At 41.8% G+C, this 12347-nt stretch overlaps 1 protein-coding gene across 4 annotated transcripts in view; it reads left to right on the top strand.

The window, feature by feature from the left end:
• LOC308077913 (protein unc-13 homolog B-like) overlaps window positions 1–12347 on the top strand; it is a 95172-nt gene that overhangs the window by 64487 nt on the left and 18338 nt on the right. For all 4 annotated transcript variants that reach the window (XR_013932471.1, XM_080418910.1, XM_080418909.1 and 1 more), the window contains 13 exons: window positions 231–305; window positions 1151–1370; window positions 1684–1911; window positions 2467–2608; window positions 2924–3093; window positions 5284–5399; window positions 5699–5862; window positions 7264–7414; window positions 8008–8076; window positions 9664–9753; window positions 11099–11236; window positions 11403–11533; window positions 11666–11751. Coding sequence is in view for 3 of the 4 variants with exons in the window: in XM_080418910.1 (XP_080275036.1) it covers window positions 231–305; window positions 1151–1370; window positions 1684–1911; window positions 2467–2608; window positions 2924–3093; window positions 5284–5399; window positions 5699–5862; window positions 7264–7414; window positions 8008–8076; window positions 9664–9753; window positions 11099–11236; window positions 11403–11533; window positions 11666–11751 (1780 nt within the window). In the remaining variant the exon portion in view is untranslated. The remainder of the gene's footprint in view (window positions 1–230; window positions 306–1150; window positions 1371–1683; window positions 1912–2466; window positions 2609–2923; window positions 3094–5283; window positions 5400–5698; window positions 5863–7263; window positions 7415–8007; window positions 8077–9663; window positions 9754–11098; window positions 11237–11402; window positions 11534–11665; window positions 11752–12347) is intronic.

Here is a 12347-nt window from a genome sequence, read left to right as displayed (position 1 = left end):
CAAAAGTAGCAAAAATAGCAGATCTCCAAGCTCAAAACATGCCGCAACATGTTTTGTTTGATCCATTTTTGCCACCTTTGGACAAATGAGGTTTCCACCCTACAGCAGTGATATAGTATTCTGTAAATACATATTTTTTTTGCTATATGGGCTTGAGCTGGCTTGTGGGTTGTGTGTACACGGTACAGTATGTTGATGCATTCTCTGACTGACTTATGTTTCTCGTGCAGTCGCTGGTTCAAGCCAGGAAAGCAGGGATTGCCTCTGCTATGGCTGCACGGTCCTCAATCAAAGATGAGGAGCTGGTGAGTATACATGGATTAAATTACTCAACTGTGTTGAGCAGTGGTTTTCAACCTTTTTCATGTCAAGGACCCCCAAAATGATATGTATTTGGCTGCGGACTCCCATCTCAAAAATATTTTGTGCCAGGGATTTTTCAAAAATAGCAGATCTACAAGCTCATAGCACGGCACTCTGTGCTCTTCTATTTGTACATTTAGATCACGTGGTTGGGTAGGACAATACTGATTGACAAGAGGTATTGCATGAAGCTCAAAGTGCAATATCTCCCCTGCCCACACAGGCGTTGCATCTTAGTTCAGCAGTAGAAATGTCAGCCTTCACACGGGACACCTAGGTTTGAATCCTGTGTAGGACATGGGCGGCCATAGCTGAGTGGTTAGTGAGCCCGCCTAGGGAACCAGCTGGCCCTGGTTGCCCCAGGTTCGATTCCAGGCTATCCCAGCATATGTGCCGATGATATGAAATTTGTCCCTTAGCAAGACTCTTAACCCCAATTGCTCACAGGTTCTCATTGGAAACAAGACCGCAAGGACTTTCATGAACGACCTGTTAAAAGGAATTATCCTTTTTACATAAATATTACAGATTGCAGCTTTAAACTAGGGCTTTCTGGTTGCACACTTGCTTAATATACATGCAACCACATGGGTTAGAATAATGAATGTTCCATACACCGTAAAAGTTGGAGTGCTAAAACTAGCAGGGTGCATTTGTGACCTTCACAGTACATCTGACTCATCTTCATCTTCTGTTTATACAGTATATAGTAATATAATAAAGCTGAAATACTATACAACCAACATTGTCCTCCAATATACAATATTCAATGCTTTTCCTCCTGCAGAAAAACCATGTCTACAAGAAGACCCTGCAAGCTCTCATCTACCCCATATCTTGCACCACACCACATCATTTTGATGTGTGGACTGCCACCACGCCAACCTACTGCTACGAGTGTGAGGGGCTGTTGTGGGGTATCGCTCGCCAAGGCATGCGATGCACTGAATGTGGGGTCAAATGTCATGAGAAGTGCCAAGAGCTTCTGAATGCAGACTGTTTACAACGTGAGTATAGCCCGTTCCGTCCCGTCCATCCCGTCCTCTAAAAAAACAATCAGTGGAGAATGGAAATGTGTTAAAGAGTATAATCTCTGTAAACACATATCCTGGTTAGAATGCTTGTCAGCAGCAAGAGGCTAGAAATGGAAACTCACTATTTCAACCGACATCTGTCTCTGAAGCTAATATTCTCTGCCTGTCGAAGTACTACAGGTATAGTAATCTAAATGGCAATGTAAGGCTGTACTCGCTCAGAAGTCGAGCCTTGTCGTGCCTTGTCCTCTTTTGTTTATTTGTTTAAATGCTTTTTCTTCTCTAGGTGCTGCTGAGAAGAGCTCCAAGCATGGAGCAGAGGACCGTACGCAGAACATCATTATGGCCATGAAGGACAGAATGAAGATCAGGGAGAGGAACAAACCAGAGATATTTGATGTCATCAGAGATGTGTTTGTCATCAGCAAGGCCATCCATGCTCAGCAGATGAAAACCATCAAGCAGAGTGTCCTGGATGGCACCTCCAAATGGTCAGCCAAGATTACCATCACAGGTGATCAACTGGACCTTCAGTCAGTCAGTCAGTCAGTCAGTCAGTCAGTATACCCTCTTCGACCTGGGACTGACACAGCATGTTGAACACAGCCACCCACTGTAGTAACTAATATACAGTAGTCCCGGGTAAAGACCTGGATCTGCACATTTTAGCGTCATTAAAAGTGGATGTTACAAAGTTGTTTGCCTCGGAGAATCAGACATGGGTTGATCTGTGTTGTTGCAGAATAAAATGCCCAGAAGTGGCTTTACAGGACATCGTTTTCCCTCATTTTACTCCATTGTGCTTCACACTGATTGGCAGCCAAACTATGGCATCAGCTTTGGAGAAACACCCAGCCCTCAAATCAGATTGCAAAAGACTCTTGTAATCTTTCACAAATCAAAAGTGAATTGTTTTCTGTGAGAGAGAAAAAGTACAATATTGAAAAAAGAACACACGTTGGTTTCAATGTATCTTATTATACTATGCTACTCACTGCTATGTGACTTTAAATTTGCATTGTCTGTGATTTCCTTCCTTTAATGTCATTGTTTTCCTGTTTCTGTTTAGTGTTTTGTGCCCAGGGCCTTCAAGCTAAAGACAAGACAGGTTCCAGTGATCCCTATGTCACCGTTCAAGTTGGCAAGACAAAGAAGAGGACAAAGACCATCTATGGCAACCTCAACCCTGTCTGGGAGGAGAAGTTCCACTTGTGAGTTTGACCACCAACACATCTGGGCTGTAATAATGTAGCCTAGTAACTCTTTATTGCCTTGAGTCCTGTTTCTATAAGACTAATATTACTCTGGTAAGCTCTTGTTTTGTGATGTTTTTTTGTCTTCTAACCATGGAGGTCTCTTATGAGAGTATAAGCTGAGGGACGTTAGCCCCAGGGTCTTCTGGGCAAAGGGGTCTGTACTGGGTCCCCTCCTTTTCCCCCCCTACACCAGAGGGTGTCAGCCCTTAAACTTGTGTACCAAAGTATTACCTACAATACACTTAACGTCTGCCATTTCTTGTTTGACAGTGAATGCCACAACTCTTCAGATAGAATCAAAGTGCGCGTGTGGGATGAGGATGATGACATCAAGTCCAGGGTGAAGCAACGTCTGAAGAGAGAATCGGATGATTTCCTGGGCCAGAGCATTATTGAAGTTCGTACTTTGAGCGGAGAAATGGATGTTTGGTACAATCTGGGTCAGTATGTTACCATTTTTGTCAAGTGCTTTTTTTGAAGTGTACTGTACCTTGGGTACACACTAGGCCTGACCTCGACTAGTCGAATAGTCGACTAATTAGTCGCGGGGGGTCCGAGTCGACTGCGTGTCTCTTAGTCGAATCTAGTAAAAAAAATAAAAATAATAATAATTGCCTAGTTTGTTATATGAATTAACTATAGTTTGCCAAAAATAGGATATACATCATGATTTATTGGGAGAAACCAATAGTATATGTTAAATCAGACACTAAGCACCCCTACAGCCCAAATGGAATGTTCCTCTATTGCATAACATATTTTTTGCATGATTTGACTATGAGATTGGCAGTCGAATCGGATTGATTCGACTGCCAATCTCAGTCGAATTATGCCAAAAAATCAAAAAAAAATGTTTTAATTTTTATTTTTTTTGCATTAGTCGACTGCCAGTCGACTATTGGCAATTAGTCGCCAATTAGATTCGACTAAACAAATCCTTAGTCGGGGACAGGCCTAGTACACACACACACACACACACACACACACACACACACACACACACACACACACACACACACACAATCACACACACACACACAGTCACTCAATCATTTTCTATTCACCTTTTCCCCCCTTTATTACCACGAAAGTTTCCATTTTGCAAAGCCATCATACTAGAAAATATGTTGTTGTTCTTTCTACTGGTGTAATTCCTAGTGTGGAGCTGGCATCCATCACTGCGAAACCTTATTTGTGAGCAAAATTTGTTAAATAACACTTGTGTAATTTGGTTCAGTTCCCCACAGGAAGTGCGTCTCTATCAACTGTCAGTGGCTACATAATCCTTTTTTCTTTGTCTCTGTTTTCTATTTATGACGGTAGAGGGATAATTCTTCTGACCATTGATAATATCTTTTTAGCACCCGATGACGTACTAATCTAGTTTTCTTCTGTGTTTTCTTCAGTGGTGTACTGTAAGTTTGTTTCCACTTTGTCTCATCACCAACTGACTCGAGAGGACTGATTCTGGGTTCAGCTCTTGTTTTTTATTTTTTTCTTCTTTTTAATCAGAGGTGATTTTACGAGTTTCCAAAATTGCAGTTAATTATAAAACATAATCTAATTATAAAGATAAAGAAGAAGTAAAAATATGTACATTAATAATGGAATACCTAGAAGTGCTTGAAGGTACTGTGTGCATGAGTACTACTTCTAACTAATGATATCCATATTACTGTATGTGCGCGCTGCTCTGTATAATGCACAGTTTCTGTGTTTAACCCTTCCGCTCTCCTCTCAAACTCATTTCTGCTTTCTCTTCTGTTCTTTTTCCCATCCTTTCCTTCTCTTCCACAACCGCATGCCTCCCCCACCACACACACACACACACACACACACACACACACACACACACACACACACACACACACACACACACACACACACACACACACACACACACACCACTCTCTTCCCCCTTCCTTTCACTGATTGGTGATCTGTGATTACTATGTAGCAGCACTGCAGTCGGAAATCGAGCACTGTGGTCGACACGTATAAATTACCACTAATAACACTGCTGTCAGGGGCAAATAGTAGGTGTGAGTCGGTGAGCTTTTCAGCTCCTGAGTAGCATGCTGGCTCAAGTGTCTTCCCTTAAATGGGAGAGATCCACACAGCCCCTCTCTTATCAGCTGGAGGTTTCTGTCAGTGTAGCACAGGGGCGCCCCCCTCCACACAGCCATCAAATTAGAAACACTGGTACTACAATAGAGCTGCCACAATAATAGTCTGTTATTAGCGTTGTGTTAACTGACGTGGTTTGTATCCTTTTGCCTCTACAGAGGCAAAAGACAGTCTTAGATCGCAGTTATGAATCGAGAGAGCCAAAGCCTGCGTAGCTAAATAGCTCTCTAAATACTATACTGTTTCTGGCATTATAGGGAGCATGTCAGTGTGGAGGAGAGGAGATGATGTTAATATGTGTATGTATGTAAGTAATATGTACATATGTGTCACCGCATCCAAAGCTGTGATTGATATGTTCTGTGCAACGGCACTCACTGGTGGACTAAATCTCATTAACACCTATTTAAGTTGGACCTTTTTTATGTACTTGACTGTATAATAGCCCTGTGTGACTGTGTAGATCAGCTGTATAACTGGATATGTTTGTGTGTTTATCACAGAGAAGAGAACTGACAAGTCAGCCGTGTCTGGTGCCATTCGCCTCCAGATCAGCGTCGAGATCAAGGGAGAGGAGAAGGTGGCTCCATATCACGTCCAATACACCTGTCTACATGAGGTATTGCACTTGCATATTTTCTAAGTGCAGCCATAGTCTTTTTCAAATTACGGAGGTGTTCGTTGTCATCATCTAAGCCACTCCCCAAAGTTTGCTGATTTGTCCAACTTCCAGCTGCCAGGTTCAGTACATTTTCAGTAGACGTTTTCAAGAGTCCTGGTTCCAGCTTATCTGGAAGATCTTCTTCTGTCCAACTATTCTTTCCATTCTTTTTCAACCTGTTCTCATGTGTCTCTGCTATAACTACAAAATGCTTCACTTCACAATTTTGATACAACTAAACTGTGTGTTTGTCCTAGAACTTATTCCACCATTACACGGACGTGTTGGGCCAAGGTGTGGTGAGGATACCAGAGGCTCGTGGGGACGATGCTTGGAAGGTCTACTTTGACGAAGTAGCCCAGGAGATAGTGGATGAGTTTGCCATGCGTTATGGGATTGAGTCCATCTACCAGGCTATGACGTAAGAGAGGACTTTCCTTGCTCTCTCTCTCTCTCTCTCTCTGTCTTCCTTGTTGTCTTTGTTTTTATGGCGTGATTCTGTAGGAGATCTATCTGTCTATAAGAGGGGTCGGTCTGTGTGAGTCTGTTTGTCCAGAACTAATCTCACAAACTGCTGGACTGATCATCCAGTTTTTCACGATGTTTTATATTTTTGGAAATATTTCATTTTAATTTAAAAAAAATGGAAGTCAATGGATTGCGCTCAAACGTTGTCCAAATTTGGAATCATACGTCATCGCTACATCACAGGCTGGCCACATGAAGTCTGAGATCCACATTGGAGTCACGCTGTTCCAATTTGAATCCAGAGATCCTCATGATTTGATTTCCCTTCATCTCTATCGGCTTACTAGATCCTTCTCTCTATCATGTCTCTGCATGTCCATGTTGTCTGTCAATATGTACCGTTAACCCCACTCCAACCTAACCACCCCCACACTCTGCCCTCCTTCCTCTCTGCTGTTCTCATTAACAGCCATCCAGAGCTGTTGCCATTCCCCTATGGCCTTCAAATGAAGGAAAGTCAATTATAAATGGGCTGAGGATGGATTTGTCTCCATGAAATGTCATTCTGGATACAGATGCCTGTTAGCGGGGGGGCTATCACTCACACAAACCACACTCTGGTGGGTCATCCCTTGGCCTAAGTGCACCAGGTGGCTGATGGGAGGTGATGAAATGACTGTGTCCACTAGAGGGCCAAATACATGACCTGGTGTGTTCCTACATTAGCATAGCCAAATTATTGCCTCCATAATGATAGAGAGTAATGCTACTTGTTGTGGACTAGATTAAAATGATATTACATTTCTTTACTAACCTTAATGCATCATAACACAAAGCCTCTTTGCATACATCCATACATGATCCATGTCTCAACGTGTGACCCGTGTGTCACAGGGGGTCAACCTGCAATTCAGGCAGATGTGATCAAAAACACTGCAGGTAGAGTAGATCATAAAAACTCCTTATCCTGGGCTAAAATAGCATACACTGTACGTAACAACTTACAACAAAGTAAGATTTACAATTTACAATGTCTGCATTTAGCAGACACTTAATCCAGAGCGATTTACAGTAAGCATGGATAAAGTAACATGAAAAGTATAAGAAATAGCTTGTGAGTATCACAAAATAATGACTGCATTGGATCCACTGGAACTCAGGTTCTTTTTTGCCATTTCCTGAAACGATACAATAGTTCCCCAGAAAATTATGGATCTATGGCTTCCATCTTTTCAAATTAAATTCATGCTGTTGCAGGACACAGCAGAACTGTTTTCACAGTCTCCTATGAAATGAATAGGGTTCGAGTACATGACCATTGTTTCTTGTCCTCTCTTGTCACCGATGTTTCCAGGCACTTTGCCTGTCTGTCGTCTAAGTACATGTGTCCCGGGGTCCCTGCTGTGATGAGCACGCTGCTGGCCAACATCAACGCCTTCTATGCCCACACCACCGCCTCCACCAATGTGTCTGCCTCCGACCGATTCTCCGCCTCCAACTTTGGGGTTCGTATAGGCACAGAAAGTCCAACACAACACATAGACATACTGTATGTCTACTGTATACTGTACTGTATGCATGTGGTATACAGTACATATAGTATACATAGCTACTGCATACAGTACACGTGTGTGTGCCTGCGTATGCGAGCATTACACACATACATGCACACATGTATGGTGTATATATACTGTACAAAACATGATATGCACATTAAGCTTGCTTTGTCTGTCTACTACTGTATTTTTCTGTCCCTCCATTTCGCTCACACTTTTAATAAAAACGCACGCACGCACGCACGCACGCACGCACGCACACACACACACACACACACACACACACACACACACACACACACACACACACACACACACACACACACACACACACACACACACACACACACACACACACACACACACACACACACACACACACACACACACACACACACACACACACACACACAGTGCCATAATCCTCTTTGTCTCCATAGACTGCAACTGTTTATTTGGTCTGACCATTCAGCTTCTCTATCCCCTCATCATTTCCAACATTCTCTATCTCCCTCATGTTTTATCCTCTTTCCTCAATACAGAAAGAACGCTTTGTCAAACTGTTGGACCAGCTGCACAACTCCCTTCGCATTGACCTTTCCACTTACAGGGTAGGATTTTGATTGGTTGAACTGAATAAATACTGTTGCCACCCTTTGATGTCATTATTTTCCAGAATTCCCATTGTTACTTTCAGACTAAATTCTTCCAACTCAACTTCTTTATTCTTAACCTAGTTTTTGTGTCTCACAGCTTGTAAATTTGGATTGTATTGACGAGTATAGTGAATAGTGTACATTTTCCTAAGATTCATGTTTTTTGGGAGGGAGGGAGAGACTGAAAGAGAACCTTTTTCACCCACGCAATAACCCAGCCAATCCTGGGTACCAAAACCTGAACATGCTGATCACAACATGTGATCAAGAACAAGAACAATTTAAATAACTCAACACAACCAATAATCCAAGTGGTTTCTCCAAATCCAACAAAAATGCATATTTCAATTACAACTGCAGTTTCAAAAGTATTCCACGCACACCTGATGCAACTAATAAACTAATCTAGGGCTTCATTAGTTGCATCAGATGTGCTTGAGATAGAGCACATCAAATACCTGGCCTAGGCCCTAGGGTTTAGTTGAAGTTTGATTGCATGTTAGAAATATGGCTAAGTCAAGAGAATTGTACAACAAGTTGAGAGAAGAAATAATTTCATTGCACAAACAACGAAAAGGATGCAAAAAGTTCAAATTTAAAGGAACAGTGGCTCCACTACCTAGATGTGGCAAAAAGAGCAGGCTGTCAATGGCTGCCACCAGATTCTTGAGGAGGCGGGTGGTGAGTGACTGCATAAGACCTGCAGCAAGACTTTGTGGCAGCAGGCTAGTCCACTTTTAGGTGATCAGTGATCACCCTCTCATCACGGTGGTTGGAGAACTACAACATGACCTCACTGAGCCGCGGCGATATAAGCGTTTCACCACTCGCCTCAGCACATCTCTCTGTTTTTACTAACCCCTGGGGAGAGACCGCCGTGATAAATTCACCACGGCAGGTCAGAGATTGTTTGTCCGGAAAAGAAGTGATGCAGGCGGGAAGGTTGCCTGCGTTCAGACCAGAGCGATTATTTGGGACTTCCATTACCTCCAGGACAAAACATATTTCATTGTGGTATTTGTTGTTTGGGTTTTGGAAAAATGGACTTCGATAGGAATCACCCTGATTGGCAGTAAAATTAGTATGAGGGCCTATTTTTTAAAAGGAACTTAAGGTGATCACCTAAAATGGCAGCATGCAGCCACCTTAAGACTCCTAAGGAACGCTATCAGAAGCTGGTGTCTGGCTGTGACCTGCTGCATCACGTTTGCAGCAGGTCATAACAGCAAAAGGGTGCTCTACTAAGTACTAAAGATGCTTGTCATGAAGGTGTTGAATAATTTTGAGACTGCAGTAGTTATTCAAAGTGTCATTTTGAGTTGAATTTTGAGAAACCACTGCAAACAGCGGACAGTTTGTGAATTTTGCCAATAAATCAAATTTTGAGTGTAAAGTCGCTTTATTAAACAAAACTATAACAAAAACAAAAGCTAAACTAAAACCGTTAATATCAGGAAGGTAAAAAGGGAAATTAGATTTAAGTGGGGGAGACTGCTTCTGAATGTTTATTTAGATATAATAAATGATATCTTCCTCCTCTAGAACCACTTCCCAGCCAGCAGTAAGGAGCGCCTGCAGGACTTGAAGTCCACTGTCGACCTTCTTACAAGTATCACCTTCTTCAGAATGAAGGTACGTTTATGATACACTCATATTTCTAGATTGTTCCTCTATTCTGTCCCCACATGATCTTGCTCTGTGTCAAGAGCTCACACTTTTGAAGATGAATTGAATAATTTCACCTATTGTGCCAGCCTTAACGGGTCCCTGATTGGGGCGCACCAGTAGGTGATCCTGATTAGTTTTCTAGTCATGATAAAGATAATGGGTGCATGCTCGCGGGAAGGAAATAAAGCAACCGTACAACGATCTCAGAGGAACAGGTTTGGGGAAACCCTAGACAGGGTGGAAGAGATGGCATAGGGGTTGGGTCAGGGTTGTTTTGACCCTAGTACTGTATATTACAGTAGATGGCACAATATTCCCCAGTACGATATTTTTTCTGCCAAAATAAGTGTTAAATAGCTCTACATTCCAATAATAATCATTGAGTGTTTGTCTCTCCAGGTCTAAAGTAAACAGAAAATGTATTTTCAGGTCATGATACCAATTTCATCCAATCCGGAGAGCGAACTCATAAAGCATACAAGATAAACAAGTGAAATTGGAAGTGATGAAATCAAAACATTGGCAGACAAAATTGGAACTGGGACACTATATATAAATGAATAATGGGTTAGCTCTCCTGATAAGAATAAATTGATGTACCACCTGCAAATGTATTTTCTGTTTATTAAAGAACTGGAGAGACGGGAAGACACCTGTTACTGTCACCTGTTACTCTATAGTGATGATTACTGAACAAACACTCCACAGTGATGATTACAATCTGAATATACTGTGGAGCTTTAATCTTTTAACAAATTACTTTTTGTTTTACCCAAAAAATCTTTTTTTTGGTACAAAATATCGGTCAAAATAACAGCAGGTAGTATTAGTAACATCGTCGGACTCTCCAAAATTGGTATTGACATTGGATCCAAACATTTGGCATCGGTCATGCTCCAGTAGTAATGATGGTTACCCGCAGGCCCGACAGTGAAAATTGCCCATGCAGAGTTTCTATCCAAAAGAATGGTATTGCAATCAGAATCAGTTTTATTGGCCATGTACATTATACAAGAAATTTGACTGGGGTTGGTTTGCCATTTAAGTTGACAAATACAACACAGAATGTAGTAGAATGTGTGAAGAAATATAAATTCAATGAAATAAGAAATACAATAAAAAAAATATTAAAATAATAATGTGAATAATTCTGCTAAAATGTTAGTTAGAAAAAACTAACTTCACTCGTACACATTAAACGGTAAAGCAAACTTGACTTTAAACACAGCTCCTTGCATGTGTTTTTCTTTATATGCAGTGATGTTGTAGTTAGTATTCTCAATGGTCACTACCTCCCTCTGGTGTTCAGGTCCAGGAATTACAATCTCCACCCAGGGCCAGCCAGGTGGTGAGGGACTGTGTGAAAGCCTGTCTCAACTCCACCTATGAGTACATCTTCAACAACTGCTATGAGCTCTACAGCAGACAGTACCCTCCTTTGGACCATGTGAGTCTTATCAGGAGCATTATTACATGGTGAATGTATGTACTGTATATGACTGCCTACTACACTTTCCTAGTGGACTAACAGCTGACCCGATGTTGATGTCTCTGCAACAATAGACTGTTGAAACGATCTATAAATGAGCCTGACTGTTTGGTTTCTAATGCAGAACAAGGAGGAGCTCTCAGTGGAAGAGCAGGGACCCAGCGTCAATAACCTGGACTTCTGGCCCAAGCTCATCACACTTATTGTCTCCATCATCGAAGAAGACAGGAACTCCTACACTCCTGTGCTAAACCAGTCAGTAAATCAGCTACGCCCAAACACTTTACAGCCATAGTCGGCTATGACTGGTTTATTATGAGGCAATTTTGTAAATAACACTGAATTTGTACTTAATATGAAATGGAACTGTAATTTTTTCCTCAACAGGTTCCCACAAGAATTAAACGTAGGGAAGGTGTCTGCTGAGGTGATGTGGACTCTTTTTTCTCAGGACATGAAGTATGCCATGGAAGGTGAGTCTTTCTGTGGCAATGGATACTAAATGTAGTTATGCAGTCTCTCATTTTTTAGAACTTTGTACTACTGTATTGTGTGTGTGTGTGTGTGTGTGTGTGTGTGTGGCCGTCCGTTCACATTCTGAATTAACATGGAGTTGATCGTCTGTTTTTCCTTAACATATCGCACTAATGCACAAGCATCACAGTTATTGAACGTGACTTTTCGATCACACGCTATTTACTGATGTCTCCCATAAAATGAAATCCAGATGTCACTTTAGTCACAGTTCCTATTGAAACACTAGTTGAGCAGTCTGTGTGGCTGAAGCTCCTGGCATCCGTGCCCTAATATTAAACCTCTTTCATAGTCACTCGGATCTTTTTCTCTTGCCATCTTGATCAAAGATTGCGTGTGTTTGTGTGTGTGTTCCAGAGTGCACGCTATACTTGAATCATAATCGTTAGAACATGAGAAATTCAAAAGCATTGGTAGAGTGGCCATCAGCCAGCCTATGAACAACAACATTGATCTCCACTCTCTCTCTCTCTCTGATTTGTTCGGTCATTACACATTTAACACACACACACTCTTGTCTTGTTTTCGTGTTGTC

The sequence above is a fragment of the Gymnoscopelus braueri genome (assembly GCF_963280865.1).
Source record: "Gymnoscopelus braueri genome assembly, chromosome: 22".
Classification (NCBI taxonomy): domain Eukaryota; kingdom Metazoa; phylum Chordata; class Actinopteri; order Myctophiformes; family Myctophidae; genus Gymnoscopelus; species Gymnoscopelus braueri.
The sequence above is the reverse complement of the archived record's forward strand: the minus strand, read 5'-3'. Positions and strand labels throughout refer to the sequence as shown.